The sequence below is a fragment of the Stenella coeruleoalba genome (genome assembly GCF_951394435.1).
Source record: "Stenella coeruleoalba genome assembly, chromosome: 7".
In the NCBI taxonomy this organism is placed as follows: domain Eukaryota; kingdom Metazoa; phylum Chordata; class Mammalia; order Artiodactyla; family Delphinidae; genus Stenella; species Stenella coeruleoalba.
In genome coordinates this window covers 86,238,246-86,255,186 of record NC_137153.1, presented here as the reverse complement: position 1 = coordinate 86,255,186, position 16,941 = coordinate 86,238,246, and the positions used below count along the sequence as shown (strand labels likewise).

General features: G+C 54.7%; 1 protein-coding gene across 2 annotated transcripts in view; it reads left to right on the top strand.

Annotated features, from left to right (window-relative positions):
* The window catches only part of TLN1 (talin 1), a 31,847-nt gene that overhangs the window by 6,383 nt on the left and 8,523 nt on the right, over positions 1-16,941 (top strand). For both annotated transcript variants that reach the window (XM_079926857.1, XM_079926856.1), the window contains exons 3-40: positions 129-226; positions 491-620; positions 722-874; positions 1,139-1,281; positions 1,391-1,518; positions 2,244-2,304; positions 2,954-3,058; positions 3,386-3,541; positions 4,305-4,406; positions 4,576-4,652; positions 4,862-5,042; positions 5,217-5,330; positions 5,444-5,552; positions 5,728-5,936; positions 6,101-6,199; positions 7,207-7,374; positions 7,565-7,859; positions 8,421-8,587; positions 9,429-9,557; positions 9,720-9,836; positions 9,939-10,052; positions 10,258-10,392; positions 10,558-10,686; positions 10,862-10,964; positions 11,102-11,310; positions 11,655-11,774; positions 11,980-12,177; positions 12,369-12,508; positions 12,686-12,779; positions 12,882-12,971; positions 13,086-13,208; positions 14,500-14,643; positions 15,132-15,293; positions 15,550-15,690; positions 15,784-15,965; positions 16,166-16,298; positions 16,516-16,617; positions 16,703-16,873. In XM_079926857.1, coding sequence (XP_079782983.1) covers positions 129-226; positions 491-620; positions 722-874; positions 1,139-1,281; positions 1,391-1,518; positions 2,244-2,304; positions 2,954-3,058; positions 3,386-3,541; positions 4,305-4,406; positions 4,576-4,652; positions 4,862-5,042; positions 5,217-5,330; positions 5,444-5,552; positions 5,728-5,936; positions 6,101-6,199; positions 7,207-7,374; positions 7,565-7,859; positions 8,421-8,587; positions 9,429-9,557; positions 9,720-9,836; positions 9,939-10,052; positions 10,258-10,392; positions 10,558-10,686; positions 10,862-10,964; positions 11,102-11,310; positions 11,655-11,774; positions 11,980-12,177; positions 12,369-12,508; positions 12,686-12,779; positions 12,882-12,971; positions 13,086-13,208; positions 14,500-14,643; positions 15,132-15,293; positions 15,550-15,690; positions 15,784-15,965; positions 16,166-16,298; positions 16,516-16,617; positions 16,703-16,873 — 5,231 coding nt within the window. The remainder of the gene's footprint in view (positions 1-128; positions 227-490; positions 621-721; positions 875-1,138; positions 1,282-1,390; positions 1,519-2,243; positions 2,305-2,953; positions 3,059-3,385; positions 3,542-4,304; positions 4,407-4,575; positions 4,653-4,861; positions 5,043-5,216; positions 5,331-5,443; positions 5,553-5,727; positions 5,937-6,100; positions 6,200-7,206; positions 7,375-7,564; positions 7,860-8,420; positions 8,588-9,428; positions 9,558-9,719; positions 9,837-9,938; positions 10,053-10,257; positions 10,393-10,557; positions 10,687-10,861; positions 10,965-11,101; positions 11,311-11,654; positions 11,775-11,979; positions 12,178-12,368; positions 12,509-12,685; positions 12,780-12,881; positions 12,972-13,085; positions 13,209-14,499; positions 14,644-15,131; positions 15,294-15,549; positions 15,691-15,783; positions 15,966-16,165; positions 16,299-16,515; positions 16,618-16,702; positions 16,874-16,941) is intronic.

Below are 16,941 nucleotides of genomic sequence, written 5' to 3'. Positions count from 1 at the left end.
TGTGCTCCTTGGTTCCCTCCCTCCCCTTTAGGCCCCAGATCACTGAGAAAATAATAAGGGGCAGTGGTGCAGCCATTCAGCCACATTGGGGTCCTTATAAGTCTGAGGTGATCCATCCTCTCTTTTAGCCAGCGACTTTGGGCTATTTCTGTCAGACGATGACCCCAAAAAGGGTATATGGCTGGAGGCCGGGAAAGCTTTGGATTACTACATGCTCCGAAATGGGGTGAGTATGACTTCATCAAGGACCACCAATATCCTCTTCCATCACTTCCCTCCTTCCACTTCCTATTTTCAGCACCCGCATCTGTTGTCTCTGACCTCCCCCATGCCTTCTTTCTATTACAGGCAGTCATAATACCCTGCTTTCGAGCGAGCCACCATAGTCTTCCTTTTAGTAATCTACTTTCCTTCCGCCTCTGGCTGCCTGAAAAGGAAGTAATACCTTTAGCTTAAAGTGGGCCCCTGCCTCCTATTCCTGCCCCAATAGGACACCATGGAGTACAGGAAGAAACAGAGGCCCTTGAAGATCCGTATGCTGGATGGCACTGTGAAGACTGTCATGGTGGACGACTCTAAGACCGTCACTGACATGCTCATGACCATCTGTGCCCGCATTGGTAAGGGGCTAGTGGGGCCGGAGGTGCAGGGGGAGGCCCCAGCTCTGCCGGAAGACCTGGCTGCAGTGCCTGGGATGCTGCCAACCCACCCCCTCCCCCAGGCATCACCAACCATGATGAATATTCACTGGTTCGAGAGCTCATGGAAGAGAAGAAGGAGGAGGTGACAGGGACCTTACGAAAGGACAAGACGCTGCTGCGAGATGAAAAGAAGATGGAGAAACTAAAGCAGAAATTGCACACAGATGACGAGCGTAAGCAGAAAGGGACAGAAGAGGGCATTCGAAACAAGCAGGGTGGCAGGGGCAGCCGTTTCTGTGTTATTTACTGAATACTTGCTTTTGCAAGGCACTGTTTAAACACTGGGGATGCATCTGTAGTAAAACAAAGTCCTACACTCACGGAACTTAACATATTAGTGAGAGAGGGCAGGAAATGAAGAAACAAACAAAAAGCCAGAGATTAGATGGCATAGGGGCTCTAGGGGCTAGACATTGAGGGGACCCTCTGTGTCCCAGTGAACTGGCTGGACCATGGCCGGACGCTGAGGGAACAGGGAGTGGAGGAGCACGAGACGCTTCTGCTCCGGAGGAAGTTCTTCTACTCAGACCAGAATGTGGACTCCCGGGACCCTGTCCAGCTGAACCTTCTCTATGTGCAGGTAGGGAAAGGACTTGCCTGGCATGGGGTGGTAGGGAGAGAGGCAGAAGCGCAGTGGGGGTATCTCTGTACCCCAGACAACATTCGCCTCCTTTCGCTGTGCTCTGCAGGCACGAGATGACATCCTGAATGGCTCCCATCCTGTCTCCTTCGACAAGGCCTGTGAGTTCGCTGGCTTCCAATGCCAGATCCAGTTTGGGCCCCACAATGAGCAGAAGCACAAGGCTGGTTTCCTCGAGTGAGTGACCCTCATCCCATACCCTGGCAGGGCCCAGGACTCCCTGCCACTGTGGCCCCAGCACAACGGGCCTGTCTCCATCCCAGTCCTTCTCCCCTGTTTCCTCTTCTCAGGTCCCAGGGTCTGACCCATGTGGGTACCTTTTCAGCGTCCATCGTCCATTTGTCTCCTCCCTGGCCTCATGTGGAATATAAATGTAGTCCAGAATCCCTGCCCCTTCCCCCTACCTCTGAAGTGAGCATGTAACTTTCCTGAGATGCTCTGAAGAATTGTACTGCAATAGCCAGAGGGAAAGTACATTTTCGTCACAGGGAACATCAGATTTCCAAAGTCTCACAGGTCTCATCCACTGGTGTTTCTCAGAATATCTACAGTTTGGTGTGGCTTTCTCAGCTTCCTACAAGCATGGTGATCCTTCTCGTGAGCTCCTTCTGCCCTTGGTCCCCTAAAATTGTGCTCTCGACCCTCTTTTCCTGAAGGAATGAGCCTCCGACTCAAGTTCCCTTAGTCTCTTTCCCTGTAAGGAGGGACACAGGCTGTATTCAAGAGTTAGTACAAAGTCATCTCGATTTCAGGGACAATCCAGACTCTAGTCCCTTGAGTCTTCTTTCTCCCCAAAGATAATACTCTCCTAGACATCTCCTTACAACCCTAGGCCCACAGTCCATGGCCCACATAGCCCTGATGCTGTCCACTACATGCTGACCCTCCCTTTTCTGGTGTAGCCTGAAGGACTTCCTGCCCAAGGAGTATGTGAAGCAGAAGGGAGAGCGTAAGATCTTCCAGGTGAATGGGGATGGGGAAAGTGTTTGGGATGACCCGGGAGCTTTGCTGCTTAATCCTACTGACTAAATGGACCCCCGCCCCCTCCTTATCACCCCTACCTTGCTTCCACCCTCCAAGCTGTTCTCCCACCCCTCCTGCACCGAGAAAGCAGAAGACCTGGGCTTCTGGTCTCCACCTGCACACTGCATCTGCTGTGGAACTCAGTTCAGTAATCTTGTTTTCTTTTCCTCTAACATGGGATAACTATCTTCCCTGAGTAGGATTGATAGGGGAATCAAACGAGGTAGTATGCCTAAATTACTGTGAAGAGTATATATCTTCGTACAGACGGAAGGTGTTATCCCCACTCTTTGAATCCTCAGCCCAAAAGGCCTTGTATTTGACCTTCTACTTCCTAACCATCCATTCACGTCTACAGAATGTCTGCAAGTTCCTTAACTGTATCCCTCGCTTCTTGAATAATTGCTTCTGCATATCCTTTATCAGCCCCATCCCCTCACCTTCTCATTTTTTATAGTCTGCATCCCCCTAACTTTTCCTCTGTTCCCATCATGCTCTCCCATCATAGTTCACATCCCAACTTAACTCCTCATCTGCGATATCATCCTCCCCACATTTTGCTAAATGTTTCCCCATTTCATACTCGAAGGCACACAAGAACTGTGGACAGATGAGTGAGATCGAGGCCAAGGTACGCTATGTGAAGCTAGCCCGTTCCCTCAAGACGTACGGCGTCTCCTTCTTCCTGGTCAAGGTGGGTTACAGATATTTCTCTCTGCCCGCCCTTACTTCCACTCTTACCCTTTCCTCTCTGAGCCTCTAACCCTGCCCCCAGTCACATTTCCCGTTGTTCCCCAAGAATCTCATTCTCTTCCGTGTGAAAACTTGCCCCTTTGTCAGTTCTCCACCATCACTTCCCTCCTTACCCTGCATTTTCCTTCCCTTTCCCTTTATCCTAACATAGCCTTGTCCCAGGTCCATCCATAGACACCCTGGTTCACCCCTGCCCACCTCGGCACCCCACTGTGGTCTGGATCTCATCCCCTGACCAATAACACCAATGACAACCTCTGCCCTACAGGAAAAGATGAAAGGAAAAAACAAGTTGGTGCCCAGGCTTCTGGGCATCACTAAGGAGTGTGTGATGCGAGTGGACGAGAAGACCAAAGAGGTGATCCAGGAGTGGAACCTCACCAACATCAAACGCTGGGCTGCCTCTCCCAAGAGCTTCACCCTGGTGAGCTGGGGTCTCGGGGGAGAAAGGGCTTTGGAGTTTTCAGAGAAGGGGCAGCCACAGAGGTCTCCCCCGCACCCCTGCTCAGGGGTAGGTGCACTGAATGCAACTCCAGAAAAGAGGAAAACTTTGGAACTACTGCAGGAACGTGGAGATTAGAATAGAGGGGAAACTCTCCTGGAGAATGAGGAAAGCTTAAATGAAACATTTTTTTTTAAATCAACGGAACAAAACTGTAACCAGCAAGCTGAGATCACAGGAAACTTGGGGAGAGGGAAGAAAAAGGTGACAGAAAGAAAAATAAGCCTCCCCTCTTTCAGCAACAGCTATTTACAGTAGTTTCCTCCTCTAGCTTTATGTTTTGGCATTATGAATTGAAAACTGATCCCACCTTGAGGAAGTGCCCCACTGAGAAGGGAAATTAGTAAAGGTGGTTTTTCCATTTTGGGTACTAGTACTAATCCTTAACTATGGTCATTTAATGATAAATGATAAATGTGTCCTCCCAATTCAGGGTGAGAGAAGAGGGATTTCCTAAATGCCACGCATTTGAAACTGTAGCATAAAGAGCACTCCTCGGAAATAAAATATTTCCCTCCAAGGAGAATAAAAAAATAGGAGATTAAAGAAAGGCTGTTGTCCTAGAGGCTCTTGGCACGGGGCGGGGAAGCGCCCCTCATCAGCTCAACCTTGGGCTCCCGCCCCACCCTTTCCCATCCTGGGTGGATTCAGGCTTTCCCACTGAGTCCCCACCTTGTCCCCCTAGGATTTCGGGGACTACCAAGATGGCTACTACTCGGTGCAGACAACCGAGGGGGAGCAGATCGCACAGCTCATTGCTGGCTACATCGATATCATCCTTAAGAAGGTGAGCACTGCCTGACCCCCACCTTCTCCTTCTCCTCCCTTACCTTGTCCCCAAGCCGGTCCTTTAGAAAGGGGGACCCAAGTTCCGGAAGATGGCTGACTGCGGAATGAAAAGGCTGCCTTTCCCACTTCCCTCTTCTTTAACTCTTGTTCTTTTTTTCTCCCTACAGAAAAAAAGCAAGGATCACTTTGGACTGGAAGGAGACGAGGAGTCTACTATGCTGGAGGACTCAGTGTCCCCCAAGAAGTACGAGGGGAACTGGGCAGGGAAGGCAAGGCAGGACCCCCAAGGACTGTGGGAGGTGGGGAGTCCTTAGGATGCCTCTAACCAGCCGCAGGCTGTGGTGAGACCTCACGCACCGCCCAGACCACAGGACGTGCGGAGGCTGTAGAGCGGGGTGGGAAGGGATGAGAGGAGGAGGTCCTCGGAGTGCTCCCCGTACGTCCCCTCTCTAGGTCAACAGTCCTTCAGCAGCAGTGTAACCGGGTGGGGAAGGTGGAGCATGGCTCCGTGGCCCTGCCAGCCATCATGCGCTCCGGAGCCTCTGGTCCTGAAAATTTCCAGGTGGGCAGCATGCCACCTGCCCAGCAGCAGATTACCAGTGGCCAGATGCACCGAGGACACATGCCTCCTTTGGTAAGAGTGCCCCCACTGCTGCCATGATTCCGGGCCTAGCCTCCCTTGGCTGGGCCTAGCCAGGAGTTCGGCAGTCTTTCCCGTGTCCCTATTTGTCTCCTTCTCGGCCTCAGGCTCTCTTTTGCCTTCTCTCTCCTCTAAATGTTCCCTGTTACTTCTCTCTTTGACTCATAGACGTCAGCCCAGCAGGCACTCACTGGAACCATCAACTCCAGCATGCAAGCTGTGCAGGCTGCCCAGGCCACTCTGGATGACTTTGACACTCTGCCCCCTCTGGGCCAGGATGCTGTGAGTATGGGACGGAGGAGAGGCCGATGGTGCTGAAGCTGGGACTCCAAGGAGCAGGGTTGGGGTTAACTGCAGCAGAGCAGGTCCTGAGGTTTGTTCCTCTTTTCTCTCAGGCCTCGAAGGCCTGGCGTAAGAACAAGATGGATGAATCAAAGCATGAAATCCACTCCCAGGTAGACGCCATCACAGCCGGTACTGCCTCCGTGGTGAACCTGACAGCAGGTAGGCCGGATGCCCAGCCCTCTGTGTGCGGTGGCGGAGGGGAGGGCGAGCATGTGCAAGCGTGAGTGTGACTGCACCTTGACTCACGGAAGGGACTTCGTGTGTACGTCTCTCTCAGGACGTGTGTATGACTAACTGCCTGTGACTGGCCTCCTCTTCTTCCTTCTCCCCCCAGGGGACCCTGCCGAGACAGACTACACCGCAGTGGGCTGCGCAGTCACCACAATCTCCTCCAACCTGACGGAGATGTCCCGCGGCGTGAAGCTGCTGGCTGCCCTGCTGGAGGACGAAGGTGGCAGCGGCCGGCCCCTGCTGCAGGCAGCGAAGGGCCTGGCGGGGGCGGTGTCAGAACTGCTGCGCAGTGCCCAGCCGGCCAGTGCCGAGGTCAGGGGCCAGGGGTTGGCACTAGGGAGAGGGGAGGGTTTGAGCCCAAGGAGAAGGGGGCGGTCCATGTTGCGGGATGGAAGGGTGAGACCCATGGGCGTGTAGGACCCGTGGACATGTGGGCAGGGATTAGGCAGCTTCTGACCGGTGTTCACTCTCCACAGCCCCGTCAGAACCTGCTGCAAGCAGCTGGGAACGTGGGCCAGGCCAGTGGGGAGCTGTTGCAGCAAATTGGGGAAAGTGATACTGACCCCCACTTCCAGGTTGGTGACTTACCCAACCCCCAGACCCCAGCTTCTAGGAGGTAACCTCTGATCCTGAATCCAGCTGCTGTCCTGCTACTGTAAATTGACCCCTCAGAGCCAACCTGAACCTCTGTTTCCAGGGATGACACTGGGAACCCCCAGTCCCTTTTTTGGGGATAAGAATTCAGAACCCCTGAATCCAAACTTAACCTGTTAGTTCACCCTTGGCCCTTATTGGTGATACGTTTTTGGCTGCCTGTCATCTTTCCCGTATGTAGCCCTCACCCCAACTTGAGGGCGTCTTGAACCCCCGCTTCCAGTCCTGTGGACCACACACCCAGAGGACGCTGTTCCTCTCGCTCCCCCTTCCCGCCCCATGCCCGTCTCCTCAGCTGACTTGTCATCCTGGATTTCCCATGCAGATCTGTGCGCCCAGAGGGGCTGGGGTGCCATCTCCCCCCGATCCCCCCACGGTAACGGCCTCTGGCCTGGGCCTTCCCAGCTTTGTCCTCTCTGAGCCGCATACACTCGCTCTGCCCCCTCCCCTGGCCTCCTGGGGGAGCAGAACATGACGGGAGCTGGGGAGGCACGGCCCAGGCAGGACTTGAGAAAATGGGGTCCGAAGGGTAGTACAGGGACTTGTTCCCAAGACTCCAGGGTGACTGCTTCCAACCAAGATTGAGAAGAAATGGAGAAAAGACGCTGGGGGTGGGAGGGACCCCTCCCTCCATCCCATTGTAACAGCGCTGCCCACCCTCCCTCCCCATTGCCGTCCGAGTGTATCCGCCTCATGCGTTTCTCCCTTTGGTGTAGACACTGTTTCTCTCGGTGTGGGTTTGTTCCTTGGTGGGGGTTCTGTCCCACTTGGTGCTCGAGGCAGGGGCTTGGGGTAGGTTCTGGTTGCTTCTGCGCACACTGTTCTGTGATTGGAGTCGGTGGGACTAATGAAACAGCTTATGCCTCTGAGAAGGGTCCGTGGATCCCAAGCTGGATCTCAGGCCATGCTGACTGCTGTTTTCTCACAGGAGGTGCTCATGCAGCTAGCCAAGGCCGTGGCAAGTGCTGCAGCTGCCTTGGTCCTCAAGGCCAAGAGTGTGGCCCAGCGAACAGAGGACTCAGGGCTTCAGACCCAGGTTATTGCTGCAGCAACACAGTGTGCCCTGTCCACCTCCCAGCTGGTGGCCTGTACCAAGGTGAGCCCCAAAGGTTGCTGCAGCCTGTGCCTAGGAGTGATGCTACCACACACACAAGAGCCTCTCATTTTATCTCTTTGGCCCCCAAGGCCTCACTACCCAACCTAATAACTATTGTGAACACCACAGACACCCCTACCTCACGACTCCTTTCCCTCGCCTACATCTCTGACACTCACTTTGCCCACAGGTGGTGGCTCCTACTATCAGCTCCCCTGTCTGCCAAGAGCAGCTGGTGGAGGCCGGACGACTAGTGGCCAAAGCCGTGGAGGGCTGTGTGTCCGCCTCCCAGGCTGCCACAGAGGATGGGCAGCTATTGCGGGGAGTAGGAGCAGCGGCTACAGCTGTCACCCAGGCCCTGAATGAGCTGCTGCAGCACGTGAGGGCCCACGCCACAGGGGCTGGGCCTGCTGGCCGCTATGACCAGGCCACTGACACCATCCTCACTGTCACCGAGAACATCTTCAGCTCCATGGGTGATGCTGGTAAGGACAGCCCCCCTGGGAAGACAGAGAATCCCAGTGAGGTTCCCCGAGTCCACTGGAAATTCCCTTGCAGACCCATCACCCCCCCACCAAGCACTCAGCACAGTGGGCTGGGTGTTTAATCTCTGAAATCTCCAGTTCCCCATCTGTAAAGCAGGAATATGATATCCACTCTGCCTTCCTTGGTGTATTTAAAGAACATACCAAAGTGTACACAAAAATAGATGGAAAATGATATTATTAAGAGATAGCCATCCCCATTCTACTCCCTAACCCCCAAAATCCTTCACAAAGAGTCTCATCCTCTCAAGACTACTTACGGAGAATACCCCTTGGAGACTGCCCCCGGCCCCTCCTCCCATCAGAACGCACCAGGAAATCTGTTCCTTTCCAAGATCCTAAACCCAGGAAACAGTAACTCCAGGGAAATCACTTCAAGAACTTCTGTGTCTCCTTACTGTCCCTAAAAGCCCTACCCACCTTGCCTGCACCACTTTCCTCCACCCCCAACACCCTCTCAGTGTCTCTGGCTCCCCTCGCTGACTGTGCCTACGCTCTCAGGTGAGATGGTGCGACAGGCCCGCATCCTAGCCCAAGCCACCTCTGACTTGGTCAATGCCATCAAGGCTGATGCCGAGGGGGAGAGTGATCTGGAGAATTCCCGCAAGCTCTTAAGCGCCGCTAAGATCCTGGCCGATGCCACAGCCAAGATGGTGGAGGCTGCCAAGGTAGAGAGCCTTCTGTGCACACCCCCAGACTGGGCCCTGTAGGGAGGTAGAAGGGTCCAGATAGTCACCCTCACTTATGGGAGGTGAAAAGCAGAAGATACAAGAGAACAAATACAGGAGCACTGAGGAAATAAATGCGCCCCTAGGCGGTGAGTGGATGGCGCCAGGCTTCCAGCCAGTGTGACTCCCAGAGTCCTTGCTGACTGATAGGAAACTGTACCCTTTTTCTTCCTCTAAGACCAAGGCCTGCGGTTCCAACTTTGCCCTACTTTGCTGCCACCACCTGTCTGCTTCCTGGTCTCCTGTGAATGCACGCGGGCATTCAGTCCCAGGGGATCCGCTGCTAGCAGCACAGAGAAAGACAAGGCGGTGGGACACAGGGACACAAGGGTGCAGCGGACTGTCAGGAAGAAGCCAGTAGATTCCCAGGCTCCCTGGGCTCTGGGGCTCTTCAGGCTGCAGGAGTAACCAGGGCCCCTGCTTTGGTATCCCTGAGATCCCTGCTCTAAACCGCATCCTTGTCCCAGAGAGCCCTGCTCACCCCCATTTGCTAGTGGTGTTTTGTGGGGAGGGGGGAAGAAATACGGCTGCTTCCCCAGAGAGGGGAAGCAGAAACAGTTCTACCCAAGAAAGGGATTTCAGCATCCCAGACGGAAGCCAGAGCCCTGTAGGCTCCCCTTTTGCCTGCCTGAGGTAGCTCGTCTCAACTATGATTACCTTTCAGTGGGGGTAGTTAGAAATGACTTCCGGAAAATACCTCTGAGTTTGGAGGGGTCAGGGAAGAGCTTATTTAGGGTCCACAGGGACGCAGGGTGGTAACTGTCCCCTCGCCACCTCTCAGGGAGCAGCCGCCCACCCTGACAGTGAGGAGCAGCAGCAGCGACTGCGGGAGGCAGCTGAGGGTCTCCGCATGGCGACCAACGCAGCTGCACAGAATGCCATCAAGAAGAAGCTGGTGCAGCGCCTGGAGGTGAGGCCGGGAACCAAGCCAGTGTAGGTGCTCTAGGAGGAATGAAACTGGGAGGGATGTGCGGGGACGCTGATGTTTCCTTGGGGGATAGCACGGGCAGGGTAAGCCAGGGACAGGGTATAGGAATGTCTGGGCCTCGTCCTCACTATTCTGTCCTTAAAGCACGCAGCCAAGCAGGCTGCAGCCTCAGCTACACAGACCATCGCTGCGGCCCAACATGCAGCCTCCACCCCCAAGGCCTCTGCCGGCCCCCAGCCACAACTGATGCAGAGCTGCAAGGTGAGACGCCAGGAAGCGCGTGGGGGCGGGAGGAGGCATGGAAGATGGGGGACTTTCCCCCAGCCTGCGGAGAGGTGGCCCTGATGACATTTTCACCTACAGGCTGTGGCAGAGCAGATTCCACTGCTGGTGCAGGGCGTCCGAGGGAGCCAAGCCCAGCCTGACAGTCCCAGTGCGCAGCTAGCCCTCATTGCTGCCAGCCAGAGCTTCCTGCAGGCAAGGCATCTTCCGCTCACCACTCAGACCAGACCCCTCCCACTCTTCTATGAGACCTTTAGATTTAATCAGTTTAAATCTCTGCCAATAGCCTCTCTCCCAGTACTGAGCCCCAGTGCTCACCACATCCTGACCGTCATCAGTCCCTGTACCCAAGCCCAGAGGGCGTATGGTACACTTCATCTGCCTACCTGTTCCCCAACAGCCAGGTGGGAAGATGGTGGCAGCCGCGAAGGCCTCAGTGCCAACAGTTCAGGACCAGGCATCGGCCATGCAGCTGAGTCAGTGTGCTAAAAACCTTGGCACCGCGCTGGCTGAACTCCGCACCGCTGCCCAGAAGGTATAGGAGCTGGCTACCTTTTTGGAAGATGAGGGGGGAGTCCTAGGATGATGGAGAATCTGTTCAGAATATCCTAAAATGGGTAATTGTGTAACCTGAGGCGTGAATGAGACACAGTGTACCTCCTACACCTCAACCCCCCCCCCGCCCCCCATATCTTTGTAGGCTCAGGAAGCATGTGGGCCTTTGGAGATGGATTCTGCTCTGAGTGTGGTTCAGAATCTAGAGAGAGATCTGCAGGAAGTGAAGGCAGCGGCTCGAGATGGCAAGCTTAAGCCCTTACCTGGGGAGACGGTAGGTATTCGAAAGACCTCATTCTTTCTCAAACCCTGAGGTCTTCCTTCTCACCCGTGCCCCAGAGCTGCCCAGAACCTTCACTCAAACTGCCAGCTGTCCCTGAATAGCTGCTCAGGTTCCCTCTTCCCAGTTCCTCCTGCACCTGATCCCGAGTCTCCTCCTTCATCCCTAGATGGAGAAGTGTGCCCAGGACCTGGGCAACAGCACCAAAGCAGTGAGCTCCGCCATCGCCCAGCTGCTGGGGGAGGTTGCCCAGGGCAATGAGAATTACGCAGGTACGTGGACAGGGCTGGGAATGGGGCATGTAGTGAGGAGGATGGGGGAATGGGAGCTGTACGGAGGAAGCCACCGGCATCAGGGCCTGGCAGTGACGGTGCCTTTTCCCCTTCTTCCTCTCTCCTTGTTTCCCCAGGTATCGCAGCTCGGGATGTGGCAGGTGGGCTGCGGTCACTGGCCCAAGCCGCCAGGGGCGTAGCTGCCCTGACATCAGATCCTGCGGTGCAAGCCATTGTGCTTGACACAGCCAGTGATGTACTGGATAAGGCCAGCAGCCTCATCGAGGAGGCGAAGAAGGCAGCTGGCCACCCAGGGGACCCTGAGAGCCAGCAGCGGCTTGCGCAGGTCAGGTATTGGGACAGGGCCGCTCCCTGCCTCTCCCCCAGATCCCATCAGAAGGCCCACCCTGACGGGGGAAGAGTCTCATCGACACCGCAGCTCCTCTCTGGATTCCGCCCTTCCTTCTCAGTCTTAGTAGAAGTGTCTTAGCTAGACTGAGGCAGGGGCCTAGCTGAAAGCCACATTTGGGGAAGTTTGGTCACCATCGCTTGATACCCTAACGTGATACCCTGGCCTATTCAGCTAAAACACCCCTTTTCTGCTTTCACTTTCAGAGTCTCCCATGGGTGGAGGAGGGGATCTCCCAGTTGTTTCCATTTTGGCAACCCCTGTCTCCTTTCCCACCTCAGGTGGCCAAAGCAGTGACCCAGGCCCTGAACCGCTGTGTCAGCTGCCTGCCTGGTCAGCGAGATGTGGACAATGCCCTGAGAGCAGTGGGAGATGCCAGCAAGCGACTCCTGAGTGACTCGGTAGGAGGACAGGGGTGTGGGGGGAACACAGGGAGGATGAAGGACTCCAAGCTTCTACCTCTGGACCTCTCCTTGACCCTGACTCCCCAGATGTATCCCCTTTCATTGCCCCCAGGCTCTGTGCCCACCTCTCAGCGCTCCTCTTCCAGACTCTCCCTCACGTCATTTCCCATTCTTGCACCTGACTTTGTCTCTGACCCTGCAGCTTCCCCCCAGCACCGGGACTTTTCAAGAAGCTCAGAGCCGCCTGAATGAAGCCGCTGCTGGGCTAAATCAGGCAGCCACAGAACTGGTGCAGGCCTCTCGGGGAACCCCTCAGGACCTGGCTCGAGCCTCAGGTCGATTCGGACAGGACTTCAGCACCTTCCTGGAAGCTGGTGTGGAGATGGCAGGCCAGGCTCCGGTACGAAGAGGCACTGGGTCCTGTTCGAGGGTTAGATCAGAGGCATCTCTGTGACCACAGAGTCCTCACCTGCTCCTGGCTCACTCCTCTCCCCAGTCTCTAGCAGTACTTGAGTGTCTGGGACAGAAGATTCCTTTTAGAGACAGATAAGAAAGGACTGGACAATGTGTTGACCTTGTTTCCTTCAACAGAGCCAGGAGGACCGCGCCCAGGTTGTGTCCAACTTGAAGGGCATCTCCATGTCTTCAAGCAAACTTCTCCTGGCCGCCAAAGCCCTGTCCACAGACCCTGCAGCCCCCAACCTCAAGAGTCAGCTGGCTGCAGCTGCCCGGTACGTGGGAGCTGGGAAGCCCAGCCCTAGAATGTTGAAGAGACTGGGGAGGGGACATCTCATGAGAAGTCCCTGGCTTAGGAGTTGTTCCAGGCAAAAGAGAAATGGCTAGACTTCCTACACGTACAGGATGCAGAAATGATGACCTTTGCGCTCATTCACTTGACTTCCTCCCAGGGCAGTGACTGACAGCATCAACCAGCTCATCACCATGTGCACCCAGCAGGCGCCCGGGCAGAAAGAGTGTGACAATGCCCTGCGGGAGTTGGAGGTGGGCCCTGTCAGGCTAAATGGGGTTGAGGTTGAGGAAAGGGTTCTTGGTTGGAGGGTGAGGGGGGTGTCTTGGATCTCACTTCACCCTCCCCCTCTACAGACGGTCCGGGAACTCCTAGAGAACCCAGTCCAGCCCATCAATGACATGTCCTACTTTGGCTGCCTGGACAGTGTCATGGAAAACTCAAAGGTAAGTGCACCCAGGAACCCAGGAGGGCAGAGGACAGGAAGATGGAACTAACCGGGGGCTGCTCTGTCCCTCTGAGGACAGGCTCTGACTCTCTTGACACACTGTGTTCCTCAGGTACTGGGTGAGGCCATGACTGGCATCTCCCAAAATGCCAAGAACGGAAACCTGCCAGAGTTTGGGGAGGCCATTGCCACAGCCTCCAAGGCCCTCTGCGGCTTCACCGAGGCAGCTGCACAGGTTATGCTCCTGAGATGGTCCCTGGAATGCCCCTGCTTCCCCTCCCCCACCTCCTCGCAGCCTGACACATGCAGAAAACTCAAAAAGTTATGCTTGCAAAGCCAACTGTATGGAAACCGGGGGTCTTTCCCCCTCCTAAAGTAGAGATATTTGTCAGCAATCATAGAACACCAGCAGTTCTGATCACTGTCACCCCTGAGCCCTGGTGCTTTGAGGTATGGTTACACTGTCCAATCATTGGGCTGTTTCCAGACCCAGTTTTCTTGGTATATGCTGATTAGCATATGCAAATTATTTTCACATAATTATTACTTGCGGGGGCGGGGCAGGGGGGTGTGCTGCAAGGCATGTGGGATCTTAGTTCCCTGACCAGGGATCGAACCTGGGCTCCCTGCAGTGGAAGTCTTAACCACTGGACCACCTGGGAAGTCCCCACATAATTGTTACTTTATTAGAATAGTACCAGGGACTAAATTTCCAGTTACTTGCGTCACCACTTAACTTTGCCTTTTTCTACATTATGAAGTGTAAAACGACCTATTAGCTCAGAGTATTCTGCTTTCGTATATGAATCCTTAAAACAAACTGGCTTGAGAGCTCATCATCTCAGACTGTGTCCCTGAAGGCCTATCATCCTGCTCCTTCAGTCGCCCTACCTCCCCGTGTCCTGTTCTGTTGGGTGGCCTGCGGTATATGGTTTAACTTATTTCTGGAATAGCATGAAGAGGAAAAAGCAAAGCTACCATGTGTTGGGTGAAGTAAGAATCAAACCTTATGATGGTCTTCCAAGCAAAAACAGATTTTGGCAACCATTATACCCATCCCTTCCCCCTTTCCAAATCTCTGAAGCTTGGAGGTATCGTAAGTGTTAATTAGCCTAACACCCTCTATAGTTTTACAACTATCTCTAAAAGGGGTTTTGTGTGTGTGTGTATGGGGCTTTCAAACTTTTTTTTACTGCCACTTACAGTAAGCAGTACTTTTCACCTTAAGACTCAGCATATAAACACATACATATAGAATTTTAATAAAAACCTTATTTTGTGTCTTTCCTTTTTTTTTTTTTTTTTTTTTACTTTTTTAATCTTCTGAAATGTTTGAACAAATTTAACAAAACAGGAGAGGTTTTTTTCCCTCTTATAGTGTAACTATAGCTAGCTAATATACCTCCACTCACATAGAACCCTGGCCACTAAACTTAGCCCTGCTCCCCTTTGTCCCCACTATCGCTATTCGAGTCCCACCTAAGGAATATTCCTTATTCCTCACCCCACCTCTTCTCTCTCCCCAGGCTGCATATCTGGTTGGCGTCTCTGACCCCAATAGCCAAGCTGGACAGCAAGGGCTGGTGGAGCCCACGCAGTTTGCCCGAGCAAACCAGGCAATTCAGATGGCCTGTCAGAGTTTGGGAGAGCCTGGCTGCACCCAGGCCCAGGTAACTCAAAGGGACAGGCACCATGGACAAGCCTGGGAAAGGCTGCTGAGCCAGGACAGACCAGCCCTGTGAGGGGGAGAGGGAGATGCAGGACATGTGGGGAAGGAGAGGTTGGGGCCCCAGCTCTGACCCCCCTACCCACAGCATCTCTGGGTCATTGTCTTCTCCTGCCGTGCTTCTCATTGTTCCTTCACTTACTGCCAAGTTCACCACCTCTTTATGGATGTTTGAGCTCACTCTCCTACAGAGCCTGTTATTATTTCTCCATCAGTGTGTCGGCTTTTCATCTTTCTTTCCCCCGCACCCTGCTCATGCTCATCTTTGGGTATCTCTCTCTCCCAGATCTTGACTTTTCAGGTGACTTTGTCTTTCCTAATTAGACTTCCAAGGGTATTGCTATACATCCCCCAAGCGAAAGGGGCTGCTCCCTGGAGTGGACACTTCCCTCCTGCCCTCACTGTGGCTCTTCCACGTTTCTGTCTCCTCAGGTGCTCTCTGCAGCCACCATTGTGGCCAAACACACGTCTGCACTGTGTAACAGTTGCCGCCTGGCTTCTGCCCGGACTGCCAATCCTACAGCCAAGCGCCAGTTCGTACAATCGGCCAAGGAGGTGGCCAACAGCACGGCCAATCTTGTCAAGACCATCAAGGTTCCCGGTGTTTGAATTCTCAGCCTCTCCCTGACCTATCCAGTTTTCTCTCCCCTGACCCCCTGTCATTCCCTGACCCCCTGTCATTCCCTGAGGCTTTCTACCAGATCCCACCTGCCTGAGCCCAAGGCCTTTCCTATCCAGGCTGGTCATCACCAGCCTCTCCCCACACCCTTTAAGCTCAGGAGGGAGACCTGGGCTGCACCGCCTTTGTCTCCAGTCCGTCCTGAGGGCCTCCCCATCACTCCCTTTTCAGGCGCTGGACGGGGCCTTCACAGAGGAGAACCGTGCGCAGTGCCGAGCAGCAACAGCCCCGCTGCTGGAGGCTGTGGAAAATCTGAGTGCCTTTGCGTCTAACCCTGAGTTTTCCAGCGTTCCCGCCCAGATCAGCCCCGAGGTGAGGCCGGGTGAAGGCAGAATGGATGGGCCGTCTGCCGCTTCATCTTCCCAGGAGTCTTGAGATTCACCTCCCTGCTTCCCCTCTCCCCAGGGCCGGGCTGCCATGGAGCCCATTGTGATCTCTGCCAAGACAATGTTGGAGAGTGCAGGGGGCCTAATCCAGACAGCCCGGGCCCTGGCAGTCAATCCCCGGGACCCCCCACGCTGGTCGGTGCTGGCTGGCCACTCCCGTACTGTCTCAGACTCCATCAAGAAGCTCATTACAAGCATGAGGTACAGGGGGCGGGCTGGAGAACCGGTGTGACTGGGGGATATACGTTGTGACAGAATGGAGGGGTGGGCACTTAGGTGCAATGAGATGGGATGGTGTTGGAGAACACCTGTTGTCCAAGATTCGGGGGATACAGGGAAAGGCAGGCTAGCCTTATGTTAAAGAGACGTTCTTGGTGTTGGAGCCTGTGATGTGTCTGCAGGGACAAGGCTCCAGGGCAGCTGGAGTGTGAGGCGGCCATTGCAGCTCTGAACAGCTGTCTGCGGGACCTAGACCAGGCTTCCCTTGCCGCAATCAGCCAGCAGCTTGCTCCCCGTGAGGGAATCTCTCAAGAGGTAAGGGGGAAGGGGGTTCTGTGAAAGGTGTCTGGGAGGAGCGATGGCAGGCTTGAGGAAGGTGGGGGATCTGGGAATGGGCTTCATAGAAACATCGAGGGTATGGAACATGCCAAGGGGGTTAGTTAGTTGGATGTGGAAGGAAGAGTGGGGACCTGTGCAACTAGAGGGTCCCTTTGCAGGTCACAGTCAGAGCTAAAGTTCGCTTCCTCCCCAGGCCTTGCATACCCAGATGCTCACTGCAGTGCAGGAGATCTCCCATCTTATTGAGCCACTGGCCAGTGCTGCCCGGGCGGAAGCCTCCCAGCTGGGACACAAGGTACCTGGGGAGACACGTGGGGAGACCGGGATAGGGTAAGCCAGGGTACCTGGCCCGGCTGACCCATTCCAAACCCTTGCCTCAGGTGTCCCAGATGGCCCAGTACTTTGAGCCACTCACCTTGGCTGCAGTGGGTGCTGCCTCCAAGACCCTGAGTCATCCTCAGCAGATGGCACTCCTGGACCAGACCAAAACCTTGGCCGAGTCTGCCCTGCAGTTGCTGTACACGGCCAAGGAGGCTGGCGGTAACCCCAAGGTACTGAGGGCCGGGTTGAGAGGCTGCTGCTACAGTAAGAGAAGCAGGAACAGCTGGGCCCCAGCTCA